Source organism: Dipodomys merriami, unplaced genomic scaffold (assembly GCF_024711535.1).
Source record: "Dipodomys merriami isolate MVZ:Mamm:240054 unplaced genomic scaffold, mDipMer1.0.p SCAF_49, whole genome shotgun sequence".
NCBI lineage: Eukaryota > Metazoa > Chordata > Mammalia > Rodentia > Heteromyidae > Dipodomys > Dipodomys merriami.
In genome coordinates this window covers 9,943,231-9,970,686 of record NW_027206057.1, presented here as the reverse complement: position 1 = coordinate 9,970,686, position 27,456 = coordinate 9,943,231, and the positions used below count along the sequence as shown (strand labels likewise).

Here is a 27,456-nt window from a genome sequence, read left to right as displayed (position 1 = left end):
GGAAGGTGGCTCAGTGGTAGAGCACTTGCCTTGCATGCATGAGGCCCTGAGTTCCATTCCTCAGCACCACAAAAGCAAAAAGAAAAAAGCTGGAAGTGGTGCTGTGGCTCAAGTGGTAGAGCTCTAGCCTTGAGCTGAAGAGCTGAGGGACAGTGCCCAGGCCCAGAGTTCAGTCCCCATGACTGGACCCCCTACCCCCCCCCCAAAAAAAAAAAAAGGACTGTGGAAGGAAACAAGGACCTGCTAATTTCTAAATTAAATTAAAAATGATGGGCAGACTCTCTGTATTGTTTTCATAAGGAGTAGGAAAAGTGAGACTATTAAATATATTTGCCTAATATGAGGCTTATTTTTTGTTTGTTTTTATTTAGGAGTCAGAATATTTGTGGCAGTTTGGGAAAATCAGTAACTTGTTCCAATTTATTTACTTATTTATTTTATGCAAGGTCTTATGTTGTATAGCTCAAGCTGGCTGTGAACTCTCCATTCTCCTATTTCTTTTCTTTCTCTCTCTCTCTTTTTTTTTCTTTTTCTTTTTTGTTGGTTGTGGGGCTGAACTCTGGCCCAGGCACTGGCCCTCAGCTCTTCAGCTCAAGGATAGCACCTTACCACTTGAGCCACAGTGCTACTTCCGGCTTTTTTTCTGCTTGTATGGTGCTGAGGAATTGAACCCAGGGCCTCATGCATTCAAGGCAGGCACTCTACCACTGAGCCACCTTCCCAGCTCCCCATTCTCCTATTTCTGTCTTTCTAGTTCTGGGATTACAGGTGTATACCACCTTGCCTGGTTTGTCTATTAATTTTTTTTTTTGGGTCCGGTCATGGGGCCTGAACTCTGGGCCTGGGCGCTGTCCCTCAGCTCTTCAGCTCAAGGCTAGCACTCTACCACTTGAGCCACAGCGCCACTTCCGGCTTTTTTCTTTTTTCTTATGTGGTGCTGAGGAATCAAACCCAGGGCCTCATGCATGCAAGGCAAGCGCTCTACCACTGAGCCACCTTCCCAGCCCTGTCTATTAATTTTTAAAGCGTGAATAAATTATTTTATTTTAGGGTAGCTGAGATGGTTAAATTAAATGGCATATGAGGAAATGTTTTTTAAAAAGTTGTAACTACTACATCTATACAAGGTGTAGTTATGAGGTTTTAATCCCTTTAAAATTTGATTAGCCTAATTGATTAGTCTAATTCTATACTTAGATACAGATTAAATCATAAACTTACCCAAGAGATCTGAGAAGCAGGAAAGAGAAAAGTCACCTTGTAGGGCAATAGTAATTCCATACCATTTCTGTGAACCAGTCTGCGCAGGCCATTCGAACCCACTCTGGTGTTGCTGGGCTCTTGACTGTGAAGTCTTCAGTTATGTCTCTTTGTCTGCGGGCCGCAGCTACAGCATCAGCAATGGCAAAGAACACAGATGACCCCAGGAACATCCCAGACTCTCCAAGGCCCTACAAGAAAGTAGGTTTGTTCTAGCAGTTTCTACATAGACTGTAATCTACTAAAGGACCATTGTATCCTCAACTCCTGGCATATTTGCTTCTCAATTACTATTTGGTGACTGCATAAAGTTAGGGTACTCTTAATAATCCAATATCTAGAAGTGGAGCTGTGGCTCAAGTAGTAGAGTGCCAGTTATGAGCAAATGACACTGAGTTTAAACCACAATGACAGACAGTCAGACAGACAGACAGACAGACACACACACACACACACACACACACACACACACACTTCACTTGGCAGGTTTTTGAGTGATAATAAATCTCAGCATCATCTGAACTTCCCAGATCTTCAGTCTTGTATGGGTTACATTTTTTCTATGGGAAAGGTTTTGTGTGTGTATGTGTATGTGTGCACCTACATGTACACACATGTATATTTGTGTCTTTGTGTAGTAATGAGATGGTAGCCTGCTCAGTAAAGGATATTCAGTAGATTGGACTAAGCCAACCTTTTTTTTTGGGGGGGGGATGGGGTCCGGTCGTGGGGCCTGAACTCTGGGCCTGGGCACTGTCCCTCAGCTCTTCAGCCCAAGGCTAGCACTCTACCACTTGAGCCACAGTGCCATTCCAGCTTTTTTCTTTTTGTTTATGTGGTGCTGAGGAATCGAACCCAGGGCCTCAGGCATGCAAGGCAAGCGCTCTACCACTGAGCCACCTTCCCAGCCACAAGCCAACCTTATAAGCAGAGAAAAATGACTTACTCAGAATCTAAAAGGGTATTCTAGAGGGAAAAGGATGGACTTAAACATTTTGTAAGCCTCATATGCAAGCAACAGGCAGACAATACAAATGAGTGATGTGCATAGATGAGGACAATCAGGAGTAGCAGGGCTCAGGTGACATAGAGGTTACCCCCCTCCCCATGTCAATCTAGAGAGGGCGGTTGTTCTTTCTTCTAGCCAACTGTTGGCTTCCAAGAATGCAACCAACATCAGCAGATCATCCTTTTTGTACAAAACATTTTAGGTTTTCATATTTTAATGTAAAAATCTCTATTTTTGTTTTGTTTTCTCCTGATTTGAAAAACAAAACCCATGTATGTCATAGATACATCTTCAGGCAAGATTTTGCCATTGTGGCACCAATTTGTAACCCTTGAACTAAATCTGGCTCCTAGTCCATAATCCCTATGCTGCTCTGCCAGGTGGGGTTACCTCTCTGAGCCTCTGTTCCTCTGCAGTGGAATGTAGGCAAAAGACTGTTAGGATCAGGAAATACAAAGCACTTAGCAGTATGCCTGATACCTAGAAGGGCTCCATTAGCACTACACAGTACATTCTATGGGATGATCCGCAAACCACGTGGTTCTGAGGATCCTCTGTGAGTGGCTAGCCACAAACACAGAAACTCAAGTGTCTTGGCTGCCCTGTAACTCCTGGTGGCCTGAAAGTGGCTCTGTCTGGGGCTCTGGGCTGTCTTTTGCTCCTCCCTCCCAACCTAAGGGATTTTTGAGTCCAACCAGAATCACCTTGTTGATTGTCTTCCCTTTCAGAGTTACACTGGCTTCATTGTCATATACCCTGGTGAAGTTCCTACGCTAAATATGGGATCCAGTTTGGAAATAATGAAAATTCCTTCAGATGAATGTGTCTTCCTCTTCTTCCTCCTCCTCCTCCTCCTTATGCTTCTGCTTCTGCTTCTGCTTCATCAGTTTACTCTTAGCAAGAAAAAGAACTCAGCTTCTCAAATTTAGATGAAGATAATATTCTGAGGATACTGTCTTAACCAATGTAAATTAAACAATGTTGACATTTAATTTGCAATTTCATTACTTTGGCCATTATTAAGGGTTGGCTGGAGTCTGTTTCCTGACACTACTCACATTTGGGACCAGATAGTTCTCTGTTGTAGGGTGTGGCCTTGCATGTTGAAGGTGGTTATCTGTATCCCTGACCTCTGCCTACTAGTAGTAAACATTTTTTAACTCTTAATATTGCCAAATAAACAAATTGCCCACATCCCAGATAGAGATATACTGTTCTAGATCTGTTTCTTTTTTTCTCCTTTAAAAAAAACCTTCCTGTAACATAGGTCTTATGGTTTCCCTTATTTGCAATATCTAGTATATGTCTGAGTCAAGCAGAAAAGGTCAGATAAGTTGATGTTAAGGAAATGAACCATAAGATATGTATTCAAATGTTTTTTTTTTCTTTCATGCGATTGTTTCTAACACATTTATAAGATTATTTCTTTGTTGCTTTGTATGCCTCTCTCCCATGGTATAACCCCTGCTTTCACTGTATTTGATGTTGGTATAATTTGTGGAGGGGAAGGGGAAAAACAAATAGTTTAAATAGGGATACAGGTGGACCCATTGCAACAATGAGATGTATAAATCGTTATGTCAAAAATGAACTTTACAACTTTGGTGGGGGGGGGAGGATTAGGTGGGGGGACAGGAGGAGGACGGGAAGGGATAGGAAGGGGAAACAAAGGAGGAGGCTACAATGGCTTGATAAGAAATGTACTCATTATCTTGTAATTGTAACCCCTCTGTACAGTATTTTCACAATAAAAAAATAAGAAAAACAACAACAACAACAAATAACCTTCTTGTTTCCATCTCCTGGAGTTCATTTGGATAAATACAGTATTATTTTATATGTTCAGAAGTATATAGGCATTGAGTCTTTGTATTCCTCTCCTGAGAATATCCTCCTAGATCTGTTTCTTGGTATGACTGAGTGCTCTGAGACCCTCAAAGGGGCTCAGTAGGATGATGATGTTGGGGCAGGAGCTTCTGTCAATACTGCCAAGGCTTTCTGAGATTTTAGTAGTATGGTCTTCAATCCCACTTAATTGTGTGTGTGTGTGTGTGTGTGTGTGTGTGTGTGTGTGTGTGTGTGTGTGAGATGTGTGTGCACATGAGCCAGTCCTGTGGCTTGAGGTCTCATACTCTCGCTTAGCTTTTCCACGCAGGGCAGGCTCTTTACTACTTGAGTCACAATTCTACTACCAGCCTGTTGCTGATTACTTAGAGATAGGAGTCTAATTGATTTGTCTGCCTGGGATAGCTTAAAACCATGATACTCCTCTGATCACAGCCTCCTGAGTCGCTAAGACCACAGGCATAAGCCACTGATACTTGAGTAATGTCATATTCTTCAAGTTCATAAAGTTTTTGATGAATATTAGACCTTTCAGTGAGAGATAATATTAATAAAATCTTTTTTTTGGTCCATTGTGGGGCTTGAACTCAGGGTCTGGGTGCTGTTCCTGAGCTTTTTTGCTCAAGGCTAGCACTCTATCACTTTGAGCCACAGCTCCACTTCCAGTTGTTGAGTGGCTAATTTGAGATCAGAGTCTCATGGGGATTTTTCTGCTGGGGTGGGCTTTGAACTGTAATCCTCAGATCTCAGCCTCCTAAGTAGCTAGCATTACAGCATGAGCCACTGGTGCTTGGCTCATAAAATATTTGATCCATGATTGCCATTGGGAGAATCTTAATGTTTCCTCAGTGATTTGTCTCCAAGTGGTTTGGTAAGAATAATCACTTACATCTATCTATCTATCTATCTATCTATCTATCTATCTATCTATCTATCTATCTATCTATCTATCTATCTATCTATCTGGCTAGTCCTGAGGCTTGAACTCAGGCCCTGGACTGTCACTGACCTTTATTGCTTAAGGTTAGCTCTCTACCATTTGAGCCACAGCTCTATTTGCATCTTTTTGCTGGCTAATTGGATATAAGAGTCTCATGGGTTTTCCTTCCCTGAGCTGTCTTTGAACTGAAACTCTCTCATCTCAGCTTCCAGAGTTGAAAGGATTATGGGCAAGATCCACTGAAGCTGGGTTTACTTTTTTTTTTTTTGGTTGTGGGGCTTGCATTCAGGGCCTGGGGCTGTCCCTAAGCGCTTTAGCTCAAGGCCAGCACTCTACCACTTAAGCCACAGAGCCACTTTACAGTTTTCTAGTGGTTAATTGGAGGTAAGAGTCTCATGGACTTTCCTGCCTAGGCTGGCTTTGAATGGTGATCCTCAGATCTCAGCCTCCTGAGTAGCTAGGATTATAGGGGTGAGCCAGCAGTGCCTGGCCAGGTTTACTTTTATTTTGTTCTTGGACTTCCACTATCCATGCTACCCAATCTGTGATATTGTACATAGGGGCAGGTTGGTACTTACCTTGGATGAATAAATGGTTAGTGGAGTTTGAGATGATGGCAACAAGGAGACGTTGAACTGCCCAGGGACATCAGTGATGGTTGGAATTTTATACTCATCTGGGGTCCTAGAGTAGAGGACACCCTCGGGGGAATATTGCAGCTCTTCAGTGGTATAAAGGCCCATGCCCTGAATAAATGAACCTTCTATCTGAAAAGGGATAAGTGCGAGCTTTTGTGACATTATATTCTTTTAAGAAGAACTTTACCTATCCTGTAACTACTGTTAAGAAGGGCATCCACTCAGTGGACCAGCACTTACCTGCCCAATATCAATAGCCGGATTTAGGCTGCAACATGCATCCATGACGATGTCTGTTCTGATTTTCTGCCCAAAATAAAAATAACATCCCCATAGAAACTTGACTCAACAAATACTCTTCTAAGGTTTATTCAAAGACTCTCTAGATATTCCAGAACTCCTGCTTGATGGTTTAACACTGCACAGAGCGCTTGCAACATTAGAACTGGTAAAACATCTGCTAAACTCTTCAAATTGAGTGTCATGAATATCAGTGACCCTGGACGATCTTTGGAATTCATGGTTTTGATTCCTGAAAGGGATATTCTTTCTTTCTTCCTTCCTTCCTTCCTTCCTTCCTTTGGTCATGGGGCTTGAACTCAAGGCTAGCGCACTATCACTTGAGCCACAGTGCCACTTCTGGCTTTTTCTGTTTATGTGGTGCTGAGGGATCGAACCCAGGGCCTCATGCATGCAAGGCAAGCACTCTACCACTGAGCCACCTTCTTAGCCCGCGGTCTTGATTCCTATTAAGTGACTTCAAAGTCCAAAACATATGGGTGTATGTGTGTGTGAGTCACCTGGAAAATAATTGAGCCTTGTTGTGCCTCCAATTCTCAACCTAGCTTTCTTCTAATTTATGAGCTCATTTGGTCCTCAGGACAGGCTAATCAAGATAACCTTGTTGCCATTTTATTGAGGAAATCAAATGGCCAGAGTGGCATGTAAGAGATTGGGGATTTTTAAGATCTTGGGAAGTATCCAGGGCCAATGTTGAGATCAACTTTGACTTTACTAATCTATTTCCTTCTCAGCACCATAACCTGGCATTTCTGTGGTGGCACAGGGTGTGCATTTAGGTTGTTTGAAAGCAAGAAAGCTTCTACCGACTGTCATTTTGCCTTCTTTCTGCCCCAGTTTTGCAGGGTTTATTCTGGTTTAAACTCAGTATTTGGGCTCAATGTTTCTAGTAGCCTTTTAGATTTGGCAATTCCCTTTGGAAATTCACTTTGCCTCAGGCACTGAGACCAGCTTGGATAAGAAAGGAGATTATGCCAGTGTGTTGGCTCACACCTGTAATCCTCACCTATTCAGGAGGCTGAGATCCAAGCCTCATGGTTGGATACTGATCAGGCAGGAAAGTCCATGAGACTATTATCTCTAATTTATCACAAGGAAACCAGAAGTGGCACTGTGGCTCAAAGTGGTAGAGCTCAACCTTGAGCATCTAGGCCTTGAATACAAATCCCACAACAACAACAACAAAAAGGAGATTACTGACAGCTCTGAGTGGGTCTTGAATTTCCTTTTACCATGGAAACCTGCTATGTTTTGCTCCATGGATGCTGAGCAGTGGAAAGATAGGACAGCTCTACATTAACGCTGAGTGATTCAGTTCTTGAAACCATAGTCAACAGCAATAAGCATGTCACCTACCTGGCCCCACTGAGCCATATTCAGTTTCTCTTTAATTAAAAGAAGTTTGCCTCTTCAAAGAATAAATTGTTTTTTAATTAAAGTCATACTGAAATCACTGAACCTTTAAATATAAACCAAATTTTAACTTTTGTGGCACTACTGTAAATTCTGAAAAAACCCTTTCTCTTTGCTATTTGTTTCTTTAGGGATTTATTCCCAAGCCTTTAGGTACAATTGACAGATAAAATAAGTATGTCTCCAATGTTGTTTATTTGGGATTCAAATGGACACAGTTGGCCTGGGCTTTTGTTTGCTAAGTCTGGCAACAGAACTGGTGGAGGGCCTGAAAACAACTTCCTGTATGGAGAAGAGCCTTAAACCGGTTCTAAGTGTGCAGGGACACCAAAACCTTCAAGAGGGCTGGGACAGGGACTGCAGGATTGTCTTCTACCATATTATTCTGTACTATTATCTATGTGTGCTGTGGTATCACAAATATTAGAAAATAAAGTTCTAAAATAATTACATGAACAGGGGCTGGGAAGTTGACTCAGTGGTAGAGCACTTGCCTTGCATGCCTGAGGCCCTGGGTTCAATTCCTCAGCACCACATAAGCAAAAAGAAAAAAGCCGTAAGTGGCGCTATGGCTCAAGTGGTAGAGCGCTGGCCTTGAGCTCAAGAGCTGAGGGACAGCGCTCAGGCCCAGAGTTCAGGCCTCACGACCGGACCCCTCCCCCCAAAAAAATTACATGAACAATCTGCCATGAACTTGTCTCTTTAAATGATCTAATGTATCCTAAGGAGAAATCTCAGTGAGGCATGAGGGCAATTGGTGTGCGTAGATCCCTCTATTCACTGTAACTTTAAAAATCTTATTCATGTAACTGATAGGGAAGTTAACCAACATGGACAATAAAAAGCGATTTGATATGATTTGCATGATGGTATTTGTAAAGCCTTATACACAGATTGTTGTTACTTTGGGAACAAAGGGGCTAACAATAACATTAATTCATGTATGGAGTTTAAATGTGTCCTTGGTGCATCTCATAACTTTGCTAACAGTTTAGTTTATGTTGGTTGTGATATATTATAGTTAATACTTCTGTGATCTATGTTCCCAGATTGGTATCTGGGGTATATTCATGGATTTATCTTTTATGATGTAAGTTGTTACCTTTGAATTAAATGTGACTCTGACTTTGATAGTTACTTTCTTGGATGCTCAGATAGCAAGCACAAAAAGTAACTTTTATTATTCCTCTCAAATCTCTTTCTTTAGAGGTCAGAAGTGCCCTTGGGGTAACTGACCTTGGGGAAAGCACATGTTGCTGCATGTGTTGAAACATTTGCTCAAGATTATTTGCTAAATGACCTCATCTCCTTTAGGGATGGAACTTTTTTTTTCAGGGTAAAACTTTGCAAAGTGATTTTGTCGTCTAAAATAAAATGGAATGAAAAAATGTAATAAATTTAGACTATCAAGAGCAATTGTTTTTGACCACTACATTGCTGGATCTCTGAAAATTTCTTGGAATTCTTCTTCTCCTTCTCCTTCTCCTCCATCTCCCTTTCTTTCTTTCTTTTCTTCCCTTCCTTTCTTCCTTCCCTTCCGTCCTTCCTTCCTTCCTTCCTTCCTTCCTTCTTGCTTTCTTGCTTTCTTTCCTTTTTGCCAGTATTAGGGTTTGAAATCAGGGCCTCATGGACTTTTCTGCTGTGATTATACATGTGAGCCACTGGCACCTGGTTAAGGGAACCCTTGTTATTTGTTATTGGGTTACTTTAAGGTACAGTTTGTCATTGATTATTTGACTTACCTTGTGAGCACCTGTCAGACAGTCAACTTCAACCTCAGAACAGGCAGCTCCATAGACATAGTATGGAAATGGGTCTCCCTCCCCTTTCTCCCAGTCCATGAAGGCCTTGTAACCTCTGAGAGAAGAAAGAAAGTCCTTTAGCTTGGTGGCAGATAACACAAACAGGGTTGATTCATCTTAGACATGACCAAGTTTCATGATAGTGTTTCAGTAATTGGATGTTCATTTAAACTGACTTAACTCATTGATATTGCTGACTTGAATCTACAACCTGGTAGGCTATTATTTGACTCTGTTTTTAAAGAGGACACTAATTGTGCAGGGAAGATATAAAAGAGAAGAAGCCAATGGACTGTTTAGGCCTAGGCCTCATAGCATATCTCCATTTGATAGTCTGCTAATTGAGCCTTGGTCCTCTACACCCTAAACTCAGCTGATTTTGGTCAGTATTCCCAGAGGGACTCCCATCTACCCTCCTAAACAATGAAACTTGGAGCTGTAAAAGAAGAATTTGTATCCATGGCTCATGCCTATAATCCTAGTTACTGAGGAGGCTGATATGTAAAGGATCAAAGTTCAAGACTAGCCTGAGCTGAAAAGTTCACTAGAGTTCCATCTCTGAAATAATAGGGCTAGAGGTCTGGCTCAAGTGGTACAGCTCCAATCTAGCAGGTATGAGCTGGGTTTAAACCCTAATACTGCCCCCAACCAGAAAAAAAACTTTTAATATTGGATTGTTTTTCTTGGGCACATTAACTCAGGCATTTGGAATTTATTATGTGCAATGGGTTAGGCAATTAACTCTATTTTTTTTCCCTGTACTAGAGTTTGAACTCAGGGCCTGGGCCCTGCTCCTAAGCTGTTTTTGCTCAAGGCCAGCATGCTGCCAATTGAGCCACTTCCAGCTTTTTTTGATGCTTAATCAGAGTCTCACAGACTTTCCTGCCTGAGTTGGCTTCTAACCCAGATTACTAGATCTTAGCCTCCTGAGTATCTAAGGATTACAGGTGTGAGCCACCAGCACCTAGCTATTCACTCTTTTTCTTTTTTTTTTTTCTTTCAGAAGAACATTTCCTTCTGTTTGTTCATGGGTAGTCTGGTGATTTATTTTATTATATTGTTAAAGATTTTGACAATCAATTCTTCTGTTTGCTTTATTTAATTAACATAAATTTGCTGAACCTTTTCCCCATTTCCCTCACCAACAGGTACTGCACAGATGGTTAGTGAGTATCACCCTGCCCCCTTCTCCTGCCTTCTAGGGAGTTAAAAAATGACCTTCTGATAAGAAAGGGAAATTTGTTTGAGTGCAAATCAATTCTAGTGATCTTCTTACTACTTATAATAAATAATAAATAATTTAATATTTTGTACCTTATATGAATAATTTTTTATTATTTAGTATTTCTTTTGGTCTTTTTTTTTTTTTTTGGCATTGGTCCTGTGGCTTGAACTCAGGGTCTGGGCATTCACTGTCCTTGAGCTTTTGTGCTCAAGGCTAGTGCTATACCATTTGAGCCACAGCTGTACTTCTGACTTTTTTGTAGCAAATTGGAGATGAGAGTCTCACAGCTTTTGCCCAGACTGGCTTCAAACAACAATCTTCAGATCTCAGCCCCTTGAGTGGCTAGGAATATAGGCACGAGCTACTGGTACCTGGTTATTATTTATTATTTCTTTAGGTGTAACTAGATATAGATCTCAAAGACTTATGTGAAATTACAGAATTTTGGCCAAAAATAGAGTCTAGCAATTGAATAATACAATCTTTTTGTTGTTGTTGTTGTTGTTGTGGCTCTGTACTCAGGGTCTGGGTGCTGTCCCTGAGTTTTTTCACTCAAGGCTGGCACTGTACCACTTCGAGCCACAGTGCCACTTATAGTTTTCTGGTGGTTATTTGGAGATAAGAGTCTCATGGACTTTCCTGCTGGGACTGACTTTGAACTGTGATCCTCAAATCTTAGCCTCTGAGTTGCTAGGATTATAGGTGTGAGCCACCCATGCCTGGCTTACAATCTTATGTATAAATGAGAATGGAAGCCCATGACAGACAGATTGCTTCATTTTTTTTTCAGCTAAATCAAGGTTTTGTTTAAATTTTTACCTGAAATATCCAGTGGCAGAGAGACTGATTCTTTGTTCAAATGCTGCTTCTATCTGGAGAATGAGTATATTCAGTAAAATGAGATAAGTATACCATTTGATAGGTAAAAAATGAGACTTCTGTGTATCAGAATTGCATCTCTTCCCTGTGGCTGTAACACCGAAAAAAACTTCCTCTTTTCCTTCTCCTTCTCCTTCCTCTTCTCCTTCTCCTTCCTCTTCCCCTTCTCCTTCTCCTTCTTCTCCTTCTTCTTTTTTCCTTCTTGCCAGTCCTGGGCTTGAACTCTGGGCCTTGGCACTGTCCCTGAGCTTCTTTTACTCAAGGCTAGCACTCTACCACTTGAGCCACAACACCACTTCCAGCTTTTTTGTGTGTATGTAGTACTGAGGAATTGAACTCAGGACTTCATGCATGCGAGGCAAGCACTCTCCCACTAAGCCACATTCCCAGTCCTGAAAATTTCTTTCTGATGGGGTTTGGAAGTCTGGATGGAACAAAGTACTCATAGGATCCTTCTGTATATCCATGGCACAAAGGGTAAACATTTCTAAATGTTAAAACTCTAGTAAGAGCATGTATGTGAGAGAATGAAAAAGATGTGGGGTATTGTTGTGTTAGGTTAAGTTACATTCAATAGCAACTAGGCCTTTCAGTTTTTTCTTCTCTACTGAAAGCATCCATTTTTTATTTTGCTCTTTCCTGCAATTTTATTAATGATGCATAAATGGCTAATAGACAGGCATCACCAACTTGACTGACCTATCTTTACTATCCTGAGGAAAAAGAATTTTCTACAGTATCCAGTTTACCCAACAATTGCTCATAAGGTAGTTGAAAAGTATCTTAATGGACCAAGTTTACACAATAAATAAATACAACTTACATAATCAGCCATTATATCGTCTTAAAAAAACAAACAAAAAATTAAAACAATGTCATGTTTTCTCCAACATTTAAAATATTTACCCAAATTTCTGATTGGGAATAGAAGAGACTAACAAGAAAAATGAGATAAAATTATCTGTGAACTGTCCATCATTGTTTATTGAGCAGCAGTGTCTTTGAGTGGATTAAAAAGGACCAGTCTTTTCCTTTTTTCTTTTTTTTCTTTTTTGTCCTTCAGCAAAGAGGAGAAGCCTGAGCATTCTTCATAGGTGTCCCTTCCTCTTCCCAGTTACTCCTATTTCTCTCCATCCATATATGGTTTAAGTCCTACAGTAGCCTTTTCAACCTATCCTATCCTCTCACAGAAATCTACTCAGCTGGGGAACTTCTCCAAATGTGGGGGAAGGATGCTATATCCCTCTGACAATGTTGCAGGGTGTCTGGCACCGCCACTGGGCTCTCTCAGCACTGGCTTAGATTGTTTCTCCATTTGTAGGAATAAATGCAGAGGAATCTAATACTTACCCAGTCTTCCCATATACCTTCTGGATTTTTCTTAATGATGGGCTCAAGGCGTTTCAATAGGATCTGACAAGCATTCTTGAAGGCATGGAAAATACACATTAGAAAAGATCTTAGTGATTAGCATTTGTGTGAAAGTATATTCCCTGTGCTTATGAGGTACCTGTTCGTGATAGTTGGGAACACAGAGATAATACAGTTCCTGCCCTTGAGAATAATACAGGCCCCCGTGGTTAGGAGCGCCCACCCCTGATGGGAACCTGTTTTGTTCTCATAATGCCATGTTCTTCAATGGCCCACCCTCCGCCTGAGAACCCTCCTGGTTCTCAGGAAAACCTCACCCCTGACCTGCAAATGCAGGACTGCCGGCATCAGGATATCGCTACCATAAAACCTGTCGAACAGCATAGCGCGGACAATAAATCCCCAACAGGTCAGGAAAAAGTAACTCCAAAGAAGAGTCCCACCCTAGAATGTATAAAAACTTACCACCCTCCCCACCTCTCTGTTTCCCTGGCCCTGCTGGGGATTGCATGGAGTCCCTCTGCAGCCATGATCAAAGCCTGTTCTGGTCTGCCGAGTCTCTGCCTTCTTTCTGCCTTTCTTCTGCTTGCTCTTTCTTACCACTCAGGACTCAGTTTTCCCCAACTTCCTGGTTCACTTCCTTTGAAACTATTGTTGAGCTGAGTTTCTACTTTTGGACATTTTGTGTGTGTAATGTTTCAAGACTTTAATCCTCTCCTCTCCTTTCTTTTTTTAAAAAAATTTATTGTCAAGGTGATGTACTGATGTACAGAGGGGTTACAGTTAATGTAAGTAAGGTAATAAGTACATTTCTTGTCTAACTTGTTACCTCTTCCTCCATTTTTCTCCCTTTTTCCTTCCTCTCCATTCCCCTTCCCCAGAAGTTGTACAGATCATTTCCAACATATTGTCTTGCTGTTGCATAGGTTCCCCCTTTGTCCTTTGTCTCAACATTTTGGGTTTTTTGTTGTTGTTAGTCATGGGGCTTGAACTCTGGGCCTGGGCTCTGTCCCTCAGCTCTTCAGCTCAAGGCTAGCACTCTACCACTTGAGCCACAGACCACTTCTGGCTTTTTCTGTTTATGTGGTGCTGAGGAATGGAACCCAGGGCCTCATGCATGCAAGGTAAACACTCTACTACTGAGCCAACTTCCTAGTCCCAATGTCTCACCATTTTTTTTTTTTTTTGGTGCCAGTTCTGGGGCTTGAACTTAGGGCTTAGGTGCTGTCCCTGAGCTCTTTATGTTCAAGGTTGGCATTCTACCACTTGAGCTACAACCTCTACTTCTGGCTTTTTAGTGGTTAATTGGAATAAGAGTCTCACAGACTTTCCTGCCCAGGCTGGCTTCAGACCATGTTCCTCAGATACCAGTCTTGAGTAGCTAGGATTACAGGTGTGAGCTACCAGTACTGGCTTAATTCCTTCTTTTCCTTATCCATCTCTGAACTATGCTTCTTTTGGCATTTTCCAGCCATGAAAACGAATGGAACATTCCATTTCTATTAAAAGTTGTGCTTTCTAGGCTGTAACAATGGCACTCCGTATCCCTCTGGATATGAAACATTCACTCTATCTCTTCCTCCATCTGTTTATCCATTCTCTCTCATACACTACATCGACAGCTTGGCTTTGGGTTCCTAATAAGAAAATAAGAAAATTTGTTTTATAAAAATCTAGGCGCGGGCTGGGAAGGTGGCTCAGTGGTAGAGTGCTTGCCTTGCATACCTGAGGCCCTGGGTTGGATTCCTCAGCACCACATAAGCAAAAAGAAAAAAGCCGGAAGTGGCACCGTGGCTCAAGTGGTAGAGTGCTAGCCTTAAGCTGAAGAGCTGAGAGCCAGCACCCAGGCCCAGAGTTCAGGCCCCACGACTGGACCAAAAAAAAAAAAAAAAAAACTATGCGCACAAAGTTTCTGATCTTTAAACAAAAACCTAATACTTGACACCCTAGGAGAGGTACTGACACCTAACCTGATTTTACTAATAAATGCCCATAGTTACTGAACTGTGCCTCTCTTGTGTTTGGACTTACCCCAGAGACGATCTCATAAATTTGAAGTTTTTCCCACATTTGTTTTGCACAAAACAGTCTCTATTTGTTGGCCCTTAAAAGGTGTCAACTAGTTAAGATTAATTTAAAAGCAGTTTATCTTTCTGGGCATGATGATACACATCTTTAATCTACTCAGGAGGTAGAGGCAGAAGAATTACATTTCTAAGCCAACTTCACGAAAAGTTAGAACAAAATACAAATTAGAGAGTTTTGGGAATGGCTCAAGTGGAAGAGCACTGGCCTTGCATGTATAGGACACTAGGTGTAACGTTTTTCTTCTTGGTGGCATCCACACAGTGTCCTGGGAAAATATGCTTCTCCCCACTGTCCCAATGGAAAGAAGGAATGGCTTGTAATAGAAACAAGACAAATGCAGTAGATATTTTCAGATATTTGACTTAAGGACCATAAAGTCATAAAAATTTAGTACTTTTAAAAAGTATTAATTAGGAAATAAGTATGAAAGAAAGCGCTTGTCTACTCTGGTAGAAAGCCAGTGATGACAACAGTGTAATTGTACCACTATCTCTACTGCTCTAGGATTGGGTCTGCTTGCCCATAGGACATGCTGTTCCAGGGGAATCTGCCATGTTTTGTAATACTTTGTATAAAATTCCTTCTGAGTTGCTTAGGAACAGAGATTTCTCGTTCACTAAAGCCCACTCTCTCCTGATTCCACAGTAGCTGTTGTTCAACCTCCCTTAAGATTAGCTCTGCTGTTTGGTGTGGTGGCTCATGCCTATAATCCTAACCACTCAGGTGGCTGAGATCTAGGGTGGTGATTCAGATTCAGAGTGGGCAGGAAAGTCCATGACCAAAAAAAAAGCAGGAAGTGGTGTTGTAGTAAATAAAGCATGTTAAATTTGAGCAAAGAAGCTACAGGATAGTGTCCAGGCACTGAGTTCAAATCCCAGCTGTTAACTGCCACAGCCTCCCCCTCACCACGCTGGATCTACTAATGTGTTTTGAATGGTAAGTGACTTGTCTCACTTCCCTATCTGGCCTGAGATCGTCCTCCTGGGCGTCTTCATGTTGTTTGGAAAGCCACATGTGGATGAATTAGAGCCACCCATCAATCCCAGTGTTTGAATGACAGAAGAAACACTCCCTTTAGGTCAAACATGTGGTTATATTGGAGCCATTATATTCTGGGTCCATCTGGTACCTCAGTTAAATCTGCCACAGCAAATACTCTTCTGACATTTTAGTTATCTCCAGGAACAGACGACTTCTCTGAAGGCAATTAGGAAGCCTGTATCCACCTCAGAATACCAGAAATGGGGGGGGGGGCAGTAGGGAAGGACAGACTGGAGAACTCACCTGCACAGCTCTGCCATTGACATCGGCACCGATGGATGCCGCTGTAGCAATTGTATTAGGCACCGTGGCTGTGCTTGTTTCACAGATGTGCATATAGGACATGGGTAGTTTTAATTCACGGCTGGCCACCTATGGGAAAAGATACATTGCAAGTCTAGCAAAAACTTCTGTGACAATTGAAGTCATTATTTCTCTTAATACTAAGATGACTATTTTAATTATTACATCTGTGAAATCATTTAAACTTTAAAAGGTTTAGGCTTTGTAGACCTCAAATATAACTTTTTAGTAGAGTTTCATACTGGCTTCTTTTTTTTTTTTTGGCCAGTCCTGTGGCTTAAACTCAGGCCCTGATTGGTTTTGTGTGACCACGAGCATTTTCCTGCAGCCAGTGGGGTTTAGAACTGGTCAGGATGGATCATATGTGAAGGACTAGGAGTAAGGAGGGGGATGGGGCTCAAAGGTACCTGAAATGAGAAATCCTTTAAAAACATGGAATGTGGGAGGTCAGTACTCTGAAGGAATTAAGACTAGAAAAAGAGAAGTTATGAATTTGTATTCCAATATCTAATATATGTGTCATAAAGTTAAATCTGTTCAAGTTAAAGGATTAGACATGGAACTAAGCCAGGTGCTAGTGGCTCACGCCTGTAATCCTAGCTACTTGGGAGGCTGAGATCTGAGGATTGCAGTTCAAAGCCAGCTTGGGCAGGAAAGACTATGAGATTCTTATCTCCAATAAACCACCAGAAAACCAGAAGTGATGCTGTGGCTCAAGTAGTAGAGTGCTAGCCTTGAGCTGAAGAGCTGAGTGAGGGACAATGCCCAGGCCCAGAGTTCAGGTCCCACCACTGACCAAAATTAAAAGAAAAAAGGATTATAGTTTCTTCTGAGGTCACACTGTTCTTTGTGTGTATGTATATGTGTATATATGTTAAGTTGTCCTTTAAAAATGAGGAGTAGAGTGCCAGCTTTGAGTAAAAAAGCTCAGGGGCAGCATTCAGGCCCTGAGGTCAAGCCCAAGTATACACACACACACACACACACACACACACACACACACACACACACACACACACACACACACACACACACACACACACACACACACACACACACACGATAGGATGATGACAGTTGGTAAAACATTTGTTCTTATGTGTCAAAATAAGACATCAGCAACCTAATATTGTTTAAAATTCAAAAACTGGGGCTGGGAAGGTGGCTCAGTGGTAGAGCGCTTGCTTTGCATGCTCGAGGCCCTGGGTTCAATTCCTCAGCACCACATAAGCAAAAAGAAAAAAGCTGGAAGTGGCGCTGTGGCTCAAGTGGTAGAGTGCTAGCCTTGAGCTGAAGAGCTGAGGGACAGCGCCCAGGCCCAAAGTTCAGGCCACATGACTGGACCCCCCCAAAAAAAATAAAATAAAATTCAAAAACTTTACTAGTGTCAAAACAGGAAAGCTGCTCTTTTTCCCAGCTCTCTCTTTCCCAGCTCTTTCTCAGCTCTCTTTCCCAGCTCTCTTTCCCAGGCCTTTCCCCTCCAAGTGGAGGGCCAACATGGACTGGTGCCAGCCAGAACAAGGAATAAACCTACCCCTTACCTAAATATCATGTGCATGGTGCTATTCTTACTCGGCTACCTCTTTTGAAAAACCTAACATAAATGGTCCCAAACCTGGGAAGGGCTTAAAGTCAGGATAGGTGGGATTCTTCTCTGCTTTTTTTCTTTTTTCCCTGCTTTGCTCTGAGAATACCCATGGTTCTGACAGCCTTTTGCGAACCCGTCTATCTGCTGTGGACACAGCGCATCGATACCATTGCTGGCCTTCACATCCACATCCACACCACTTCTCTACTCAGGTGAGTGAAACTACTCTCTACGGTTCTCTGTTGCTCAGTCTCTGTCCAGACCTGGCGCCACGCCAGAGAGCTCCTATGGCCTTTCAGCTAAAGGCCGGTCACCTCTGAAACCAAGGACGCTTGGTTTTGGGGGCTTGGCCATTTCTCTCTAGAGGACTCTGGGGGAAGTCGGGATGCCGCTTCTGCCTGGTCAGCTCTCCTTCACTCACCAGACTGACTCTACTCATTTAATGGGATGCTGCGAGTCACACCCAAGCTGTGAAACGCCTTTGAAATGCCTCCTGCGCTCCCTGGAAAGCCAGAGAGCCTCATTTTTATGCCATTCTAGGATGTAGACAGTTTTTGCCACTGCAATGGTAAATGGTCAGAAGACTGTTTACTTTCAGGCTCTCTTTGCTCTCTCTGCCATTCATGTCCAACTTTTCTTATCTCTCCCTTTCTCTTTTCTACATTTTGGCTTGTGCCCTGAAGAGTGCCACGCAGGTTGTGTCCTGGGGGCCCCCCTCTAGGTTCTCTCTCAACGGCTAGCCAAACTAGCCTTGATCTATTTGTTCAAGCTTTCTTTGCATTTTTTTTTCCCCAGAAACTTGCTGTCTTGAGTTTGCCGTCTTGGCCACATGGTGGGTTAAGGGTTTGGCCCATCTGACCCTTAACCTTCCACCAAGCTTACTACTCCTCCATCCATCTATTCTAAGGTGCCTTGCTAACAAGTTGCTCTTTTCACAGACCCTGGTAACTGAGGCCCAACCATCTGATGTGCTTTGTTAGCAAAGAAATTTTAGGTTTTGAGTTTTGTCTTTTTGTTTTGTGTTGTGTATTCTAGTACTAACTATGTGACTCTAAAATATTGGACATATCTGTGCTAAGATTCTCACATCTAATGAGTTTTGTCATTTCAGAATATTTGTTGGCCATTCTTGATAAGGACCAGGTAAGCTCTACTTATTCTACTTGATCTCCTTGTTGCTTTAATTGGAAATACTAAAGGGTTTTTTGGTGGCAAAAATTGCAGCTCAAAGCCAGCCCAGGCTGAAAAATCCCCAAGACTCTATCTCCCAACTAACCTGCAAAGAGCCAGGCTGGAAGTATGGCTCAAGACTCTTATCTCTAACCAGCAAACACTGCAAGTGGTACTATAACTCAAAGTGGTAGAGCACTAGCCTTGAGCAGAAGTGCTTAGGGACAGTGCCCAAGCCTTGAGTTCAATCCTCCTTGAATACCAACTGGGACAAGCCATCTCAGCAACGAGCACCTAGACTCAGCCAGACTGGGGAACAAGGGAACATGGAGAGGAATAAGAGGAGATGATGTCACATCAGCAACTTTGTGCCTGCCCTTTCAAAATTAACCAGAGCCGGAGGTCAATAGAAGTAAGAAGCCTGCCCATCTAGTGTCCATACCTGTCTACCTATTAACTGGACAGAAATTTATATTCTTGCCTTTGTTACCTGACTTCTCCTCTACCTAGTCAACAGATGTCAGAAGTAGCTAGGGACATTCCTACCAACATTTTTCAGCCCCAAGTCCTTCCTCTTGCCATTTATTTGCTCTCTAGTATTTTTTTTCCAGCACCTCAATGCCTCATGAGACTTCTCCAGACTTCATCTAAGGACTCTCGCCACCAAGGGACAGCTGCTGCTCACTGCCTTCTCTGGGAGGAGACCAAATTCCAGCCTTTTACCCCTAATGTCAACGCCCCTTGTCAGCAGGAAGTAGCCAGAGAGAATCTGCGCCCTATTCCATGATTATTAAAAGGCTGGGTAAGGTTTGCTCCTGGATGGCGAGCAGACTCCACCCTCCTCACAACAAAGTCTCCGCCCAGTACCTGTGTTACCTGGGCAACTGGGACACCTGGAAGAGGTCACGTCCACATCCGCTGAGGTCACATCTGGATCTGATGCCTTTCTTCCACCTGGTCCCACCTCCTCCGTGGTCCCACCTCCCTTTACCTGGCCACACCTTTCCCTGCCCCTACTCTAGATAAGGCCTAGCCCAGGGCCAGACGCCTTCTTTGCCAGCTGCGTGGAGTGCCAACCTGGCCTGGTCCCAGCAGGTCTACTGAATAAACCTACCCCTTACCTGAAAAAAACAAAAACAAAAACAGGAAAGCTGAGAAACTACTCCTCTTGGATAATCTGCATGGAACACCCACCTTGGTGCCCCATGGATTTAGTAAGATAATGTCTTTCTAAAAACCCCTTCATCCCAAAAACCCTAGTCAGGCTCAGGGAGAAGTTATATCTAGATGAGTTTTTTTTTTTTTTTTTGTCAGTTGTGGGGCTTGACCTCTGCACCTGGGTGCTGTCCCTCAGCTCTTCAGCTCAAAGCAAGCGCTCTACCACTTGAGCTACAACACCACTCCCAGTTTTCTAGTGGTTTATTGGAGATAGGAGTCTCACGGTCTTTCCTGCCTGGGCTGGCTTGGAACAGCGATCCTCAGATCTCAGCCTCCTGAGTAGCTAGGATTACAGACGTGAGCCACTGGTGCTAGCCCTAGATGAGATTTCTACCACCTCTGTTAGTGCATATAGGAAGCTTTTCAAAGTCTTTGAGTTTAGATCATTTACCTTAAAAGATGGATTCTGAATTTTAGTCAGGTCAACAAGGACTAGAGAGATGAATAGTTTAATTTATTCATTTTACCTGCAGCATTTTGGTATGAATGCCTTGTCCCAGTTCATTGCCGCCATGTGTGATCAAAACAGAGCCATCTGTGTAGATATGAACAAGTGCAGCTGCCTGGAAGACAACCCAGAAGAAATAGCTCAGTGCAAGTTGGAAGAAGTCGGAAGTGCACTTGGGGAAGTTCAATACGAGAAAGGAGGTAGTGAGGCAAGTGTGGGGGTACATGTTTATAATCGCAGCTACTGGAGAGGCAGAGATCAGGAGGATTTCAGTTCAAGGCCAGCCTAGGCAAAAAGTTAGCAAGATCCTGTCTCAACAAAGAAGCAGGGTATGGTGCTCTGTGCCTGCAATTCCAGCTGTGTGAAAAGTTGTAGGTAGGAGGAGGATGTAGGAGGATTTCAGTTGAAGGCTGCATCAAAATCCTATCTGAAAAAATAACCAAAGCAAAAAAAGTGCTGGGGATGTACTCACTTGGTAGAGTTCATGACAAGCAAGAATGAAGGCTTGAGTTCAAAGTCAAGACCCTCCCTACTCCCCACTCCCGCAGCCCCCAATAAAAGGAAAGAAAGAAAGAACGAAAGAAAAAGGAGATAGTAAAATATACTATAATGGAGCAAAGAAGGTCAGACTGGACAAGGCATTCTGGAAGGATTCTGATTCTCTGTTCCGCCAAGTCACTTGTAAAGAACTTTCTTACTTAGGACTTTGGTGTTAGTAGAAGTTCTTCCAGATAGCTCAGGAGTTGTATTTATTCTATCAGTCTATCTGTCTATCATTTATATTTTATGCTATATTGTTTATGTTAGCATAAACTAGTTTTACAATGGGGACTGGTCATTGTAACATTTCTGCCCATGTACAAGTATTCATGGATTCCAACTATTTGAACGTGAGCTCTCTGCTTGAAATTACTGACTAACCCCAGTGTGTAAAATGTATTTTTTTTCCTTTCTCAACCTGTGCCCAGCTCTGGATACTATGAAGAAGAACAAGATGTGGTTCTATGCCAGTAGGTCACAAGGCAGTGGGGAGACAGGCTGGTCATTCAGTCACTGTCATGCTTCTAGTCACTGAGGGCTGTAATATGGGTCAGTGGTAGAGAGCGGAGGAGCAGGAGAAGGAAAGTGAGTCAATGATATAATGGGGATCAGCAGAGCCACGCACCTTCTGAAGGCTCCAGGAAATACATTGGTTGTCTGAAGCTACCAGAGTTGGAGATTAAATACTATCCACAAGTTAATACAGGAGAAGCAAGGACTCCAAGGAAAAGGCACCTGATCTTAGGCATCTCTACGTCCTGTAGAAAATGTCAAGCAGATCTCAATTAGAGATACTGCATACATGTTGGCTACATTAGATGAATAGCAAGGTGGTATTTTTCTTTCCAGGAGGAGAAGGGATTAGGACTTGAGTCTGTTCTTGCCTGGAGGAGATGCCCAGATGGCTTGAGAGGCTGGGACCATCAAAGGTATTGGAGGTAATAGTAATATCTACTCACTTGGAGCTGGTGACACTCTCTGAGGACAGTGTTTTCACTGTCAGTGGTAGGTGTTCCAGCTGTGTGAGTCATCTGCTGACCTGGCATAATACGCTTCACTGCCTAGCCAAGTGGCCCTGTGTGCGTCAGTGTAGAGCTCAGCGGGGAAGGAAGCTGGAGGCTTCTCAAAGGGAGACTTACAGTCAATGGTTGACTTAAGGCTTTAGAACATGGTTGGTTTATTTGTTTTGTTTTTGTTTTTGGTGGTGAGACGAGAGGTTGGCATCCATGGATAATAGCAGAGAGGCTGTGATTTAGATGAGAAGTGGCCTTATATACAAAGGGGAATAAGGTATACTAACAATAAAATATTTACTGGTTCTTGGTACACAACTCCTAAAACAGTGAAATGTATTTTGTTACCTGCTAATGAGATGACTCATGAGGGGCATAGATAGCTGCAGGATAAAGGTGTGTGTGTGTGTGTGTGTGTGTGTGTGTGTGTGTGTAAGAGAGAGAGAGAGAGAGAGACAGACAGACAGACAGACAGACAGACAGAGAGAGAGACAGAGAGAGACAGAGAGACAGAGAGAGACAGAGAGGAGAGAGGAAGAGAGAGAAAGGAGAGAGAAAAGAAAAGGATGAGGGAGACAGCATCTATCTACTGGTTGTCAGTAGCTGGGTACAAATGGAAGAATGTTTTCAATGGCATACATACAAGGTGATCTAATGAGTGTATGCTTTTTCTTTGTTCCTGGCTTTTCTGATTTTGGAGGACAGTAACAAGAAGGCAAGAATCAGTCCCAGTTTTCTAAATAGCTTTCCTGTCCACCAGCCATTGCAATTTAGGGAAGAGTCCTCTGTTTAAAGGACTTACCTATATGCTGCTCTTTTCCCACCATGAGGACTGTGAATGATTCACTTTTTCTCTCATGAATTTCTCTGGAGGGTTTCTAGACCCTACTCCCTTCCCCTAAGAGAATGGACAGAGATTTCTAGAGAAGCAGCTTGCAATATCAGCTGCTCAGGGCAAACAAGAATGACTTCTCTGCCTGAGATTTAGCAAGTATGCCAAGTAGTAGTTGTCTAGATCACCGACCACAAGTCTTTTTCTTCCCCAAGCCATGAAGCCACATGGTCCTGAGACCAGGAGCAGAAAGCCCTGGGTCTCTATTTCTTTGAGTAGTGGAGTCAGTAGGGCCCATTATTCTTTCCCACAGCCTGCTGATTGGACATTTGCTGGTACTGTTTCCTGTCAGTATGACCTTTTCCTACTGCACTGGGTTAGAAGTGCTGGCAGATCAGGGTTGCTGTAGAGATTTTTGGACATTTCCAACAGGTACAGGCAAGGAGGGGCCCATTGCTCTGGTAAGTGTGACATTTTCTTAACCTGTTTGCAAACTGATTGGGTTGGTTGGGCCAGGAGTATAACATGAGGGTTACTTACTATCTGCTATGTTTGAGTTTTACCTGGTGATAGCTTGTTGCACCAAAGCCCACTGAAAACTTCATGGGAACAATAGCAATGCCTTTCTTCTTCCAGTAATTCTTCTTATTGAACTCTTCCACCTGTATTCTTCTACTGTGAAAGGAAGACTTGTCCAGACATTCATTCCAACATCTTATCAGGGGCTCAGGATTGAATGCTTGTTTGTAGATGGTTTTATCAACCGTTTTGTACATGTTTTTTTCCCTAATCTGAAATGAGTGAGAAATACAGTTAATGGGATAGATGGAAACAGGTTGCCAAATAAAGCCTTGAAAAATCTTTACTATAAAGCATACACTTTGGTGGGGGGAGGCAAAGATTTTTCTTTAAAGGATTTGTCTCATATAACAACAAAAATACTTTTTTTCTTTTTTCTTCTTTTCGTTTTGTTTTGAGAAGGCTGTGCTTTTTAAAACTTATTTTTTATTTTTTCATTAATGCACCAATCAGGTCTCTCCCTGCCAGAAGTGGAGAGTGGTCAGCAGGGATGGAAAGGCCATGGGATGAGGGCATAGAAAGGTTTATTTTCCCATTCTTTTTATTTTCCTACAAGTTTTGGAAGATAGAGCAAATATGGGAGACAGAATAGTAAAGTCATAATTTATTGTCACAACTGAAGATTTATTTTGCTTTAGAAAAATAGTGCAGATAAAGTTAAGTAACAAATCTCTTCTAAGCTTTCCAATGGCTTTTGAAAAGTATGGTTAACTTGGTTATTATTTTTATCTTCATAGGCATGTTTTATGGCTGGGGGAAATGTAGCCTGCATAGGCAAAGCTGCTGAGAAATGCCTGGAGGATTAAAAAAAATTTTTTTACCATTTCCATCTTATTCTAATATAAAAGAAAAGAATATTGTATTATATTATCCTGTTTATTCTCTTTTTATCTTCTTCAACTAGTATTCATACACGTACAGATAAACAGAACTATTAACAATAGCTATCCTTGGCCAACAGGAATGGGAGATGGAAAAGATATCTACTGAAGTGATTTGGGGTTTTGAACAGAGAGACAGATGTGGGGAGAACAAGAAGGGAGGAATAGAGGGAGGGAAGGGGAGAGAGAGACTTTTGCATAACGAGAGAAGAAGTACAGGGCCTGGGCAATCAATGTCCCTTAGCAAAACTGGCACACTACGACCTCAGCCCAGCCCCACTTCTGGCTTTTTGGGGGTTAACTGGAGATTCTGTCTGGGCTGGCTTTGATCTCAGCCTCCTGAGCAGCTAGGATTAAAGGCATGAGCCACTGGTGCCTGGCAGGGTAATGAGTTTTTTTAGGTAGTTCTTAATCATCTTGATTTCTAATCATCCTGATTTTTTAATTGGCGTGGTTCTTCTAGTGTATTTGCTTGGGTCAAGGGAGCTAATTCCCCACCTGTCCTTCTTCCTCAGTCTTGGTTATATGGCTTTGATTATAACCTTACCTTTTCTGGAGGAAGCCCACATTTGGCTGCCACAGCAGTGATGCAAGATTCAGTCACTAGGGTTCCTTGTGGGAAGCCAAACCCACGAAAAGCTGTGTTAGATGGCAAGTGTGTCCTGCATGCATGGCCTCGGAGTCTGAGGTTGCGGATTTTATATGCATTTTCCAGCTTCAGTATAAGAAATTCTATTACCTAAAGGAAAAGGACACACACAGAGATTAAGACATGACACTCCTTCTCCTCAGCCTCCTTTTCGCTAAAAGTCAAGTAGAATCAAATTGCTTGTGGGATTTAACTATTTGAGGAAACTGGCTTCCTGAAGACTCGCATTCTATTCATAATCAAGGATGCAGCTCATTTCCAATGCACTTACCAGCTCTGAGTCATCCAGCACACATCCTCCATTGATGTAGCACTCAATGTCTAGAGCTTTGATTCGCCCGCTGTTCATGAATCCCACCTGTTACCAAAAGATGGACATTTTACCAATACGTGTGAATCACAAGTCCAGTCCCTCTAATGGACAGGACTGAAATAGATTTTTGCTCTGTTTGCTCTGTGGTGTACCCTTGCCTGCTATTGCCTTGTTTTTCAGTGTTTCATTAGAGAAGATCTCTTCAGACTCGACTTTTGCTGAGTCCTTTCCTTTATCATGCAATTTTCTGGTTTCATACTCAGTGTGAAATTCTCAAGTTTTTGCTTGTCTCTCAGGACATAATTGCCACACTCATGTTCCTTAGCCTTGGAAGATTCTCTTTTATTATATATATAATGAAATAAAATATATAATGTATTTATATATAAATATAATATGTATTTATATTTATATAAATTTTTATAAAAATATATTTATATAATATATTCTTATATATGCTTTTTCTTTTACTGAAAATTTTCCTGACTTAGCCTGAGGCTCTTTCTACCCTATGGGAAAGTCTCTGGGATTCCAGAACACATGAGGATGAATCATGGTGTCTCATTCCTTTTCAGCTCCAGCCTCTGGAGCTGAGGTCTGGGAGTTTTATGTGTAGAAGAGACTGTGATGATCTTATTAAGGGGGTGTGAGTGCTTGGAGATGGTTAAGATCTAACAAGCAGGAGCTAGTGCTGCTGTAACTGTTAGGCAGGAACTTAGGCCAGCCTATAGTTTTCCAAAGTTGCTATTCCCCTCCCATCCACCTGTACCACCTTCAACTATACAACCCAGATCAAAAAGAAATCTTCACTCCCTCATGCAATTCTACCAAAAGAAGAGTGGAGCTGGTTCTTTTCTGTTTGTTTATCTACTTATTTTTAATGTTGGCATTGGGTCTTGAATTCAGGGTCTAGGTGCTATTCCTTGGCTGTTTTGCTAAAGGCTTATGTTCCACCACTTGAGCCACAGCTCCATCCGTACTTATAAGATAAAAGTCTTACGGACTTCTCTGCCTGGGATGGCTTCAAATCATAATCCTTAGATCTCAGTCTTTTGAGTAGCTAAGATTACAGGCATGAGCTACTGGAGCATAGCCCTCTGTTGTAAACAAGGATAAGTATACTGGAAATAATTGTAGTTTCCATTATCTACTGCAAGGGCCATATTGGTTCATAAGCCACAGTGAAGTTATGAAGTATAGGAAAATCCACAAATTCAGTTTATGGCAATCTTGACAAATACTAGGCTAAAGTAAACCTTTGACATTTCATGAAGAAAGGAAAGGTATGCCCCAAAATAGTGTTTTAAATAAGGTAGCAGACAGAATTCTTTAACTAATATTGATGTCTCAATAATTTGGGAAGAACCTATGTACACATGATCATCCATTATGCTAATTTACAAATAGTTCTGAATAATGAAGCAAAACTTTGTTAGCATGTTTGAATTAGGTTATATATGTATGTGTACATCCTCATATTTACCACTGAGCCACCTTCCCAGCCCACATCCTCATATTTACATATGCATATATATTATATTGGAAGTAAAATTATATTTCTTGAAAAATAAAATAAAATTTGGGCCAAGAGTTAGTTAGAGCATGCTGATAATCAAAGTATTGGGAGACAGAGACAAGAAGATTGTGAGTTTGAGGCTAGCCTGGCTTCATAGCAAGAGTCTCTCCAAAAAAACCCCCAAATAAACAGAGAAAGCTAGCACATTTGAATTTTCCAAGTCTAATCCTCTCTTTTAGTTACACTTAATTATAAAAAAATTAGCAATTAGCTATTGATAACCTAGAACCTCCTTAGTAAATAGTATCACTAAAGCAGGCTCATCATTGTGATATAAAACTTAATTTATAATTCAGGCCACGAATAAAGAACACAACAACAACTACTACAACACAACACCCCCAGTCCCGCTGTTTCCCTCTGTGTTGCCATTGGTCCTAAAAGATACAAAGAATAGCTGAGCACAGGAGGCTGAGATCTGAGGATCATGGTTGGAAGCCAGCCTAGGTAGGAAATATGTGAGACTCCTATCTCCAGTTAACCAGCAGAAAACCAGAAGTGGAGCTATGGCTTAAACAAGCAGGGTGCTAGCCTT

At 42.0% G+C, this 27,456-nt stretch overlaps 1 protein-coding gene and 1 long non-coding RNA gene across 3 annotated transcripts in view; one reads left to right on the top strand and one right to left on the bottom strand.

Annotated features, from left to right (window-relative positions):
- Nucleotides 1-3,240, top strand: part of LOC138809256 (uncharacterized) — a 29,669-nt gene extending 26,429 nt beyond the window's left edge. For both annotated transcript variants that reach the window (XR_011366767.1, XR_011366766.1), the window contains exons 2-3: nt 1,300-1,461; nt 2,998-3,240. This is a non-coding gene — a long non-coding RNA (uncharacterized lncRNA). The remainder of the gene's footprint in view (nt 1-1,299; nt 1,462-2,997) is intronic.
- LOC138809253 (aldehyde oxidase 2) overlaps nt 1-27,456 on the bottom strand; it is an 89,516-nt gene that overhangs the window by 12,413 nt on the left and 49,647 nt on the right. Inside the window, exons 24-34 of the mRNA XM_069995774.1 lie at nt 25,304-25,390; nt 24,926-25,122; nt 23,487-23,709; nt 20,558-20,653; nt 16,055-16,183; nt 12,658-12,736; nt 11,252-11,300; nt 9,148-9,262; nt 5,933-5,998; nt 5,633-5,821; nt 1,284-1,451 (exon numbers count right to left, since the gene is read on the bottom strand). Of these exons, the coding sequence (XP_069851875.1) occupies nt 1,284-1,451; nt 5,633-5,821; nt 5,933-5,998; nt 9,148-9,262; nt 11,252-11,300; nt 12,658-12,736; nt 16,055-16,183; nt 20,558-20,653; nt 23,487-23,709; nt 24,926-25,122; nt 25,304-25,390 (1,398 nt within the window). The remainder of the gene's footprint in view (nt 1-1,283; nt 1,452-5,632; nt 5,822-5,932; nt 5,999-9,147; nt 9,263-11,251; nt 11,301-12,657; nt 12,737-16,054; nt 16,184-20,557; nt 20,654-23,486; nt 23,710-24,925; nt 25,123-25,303; nt 25,391-27,456) is intronic.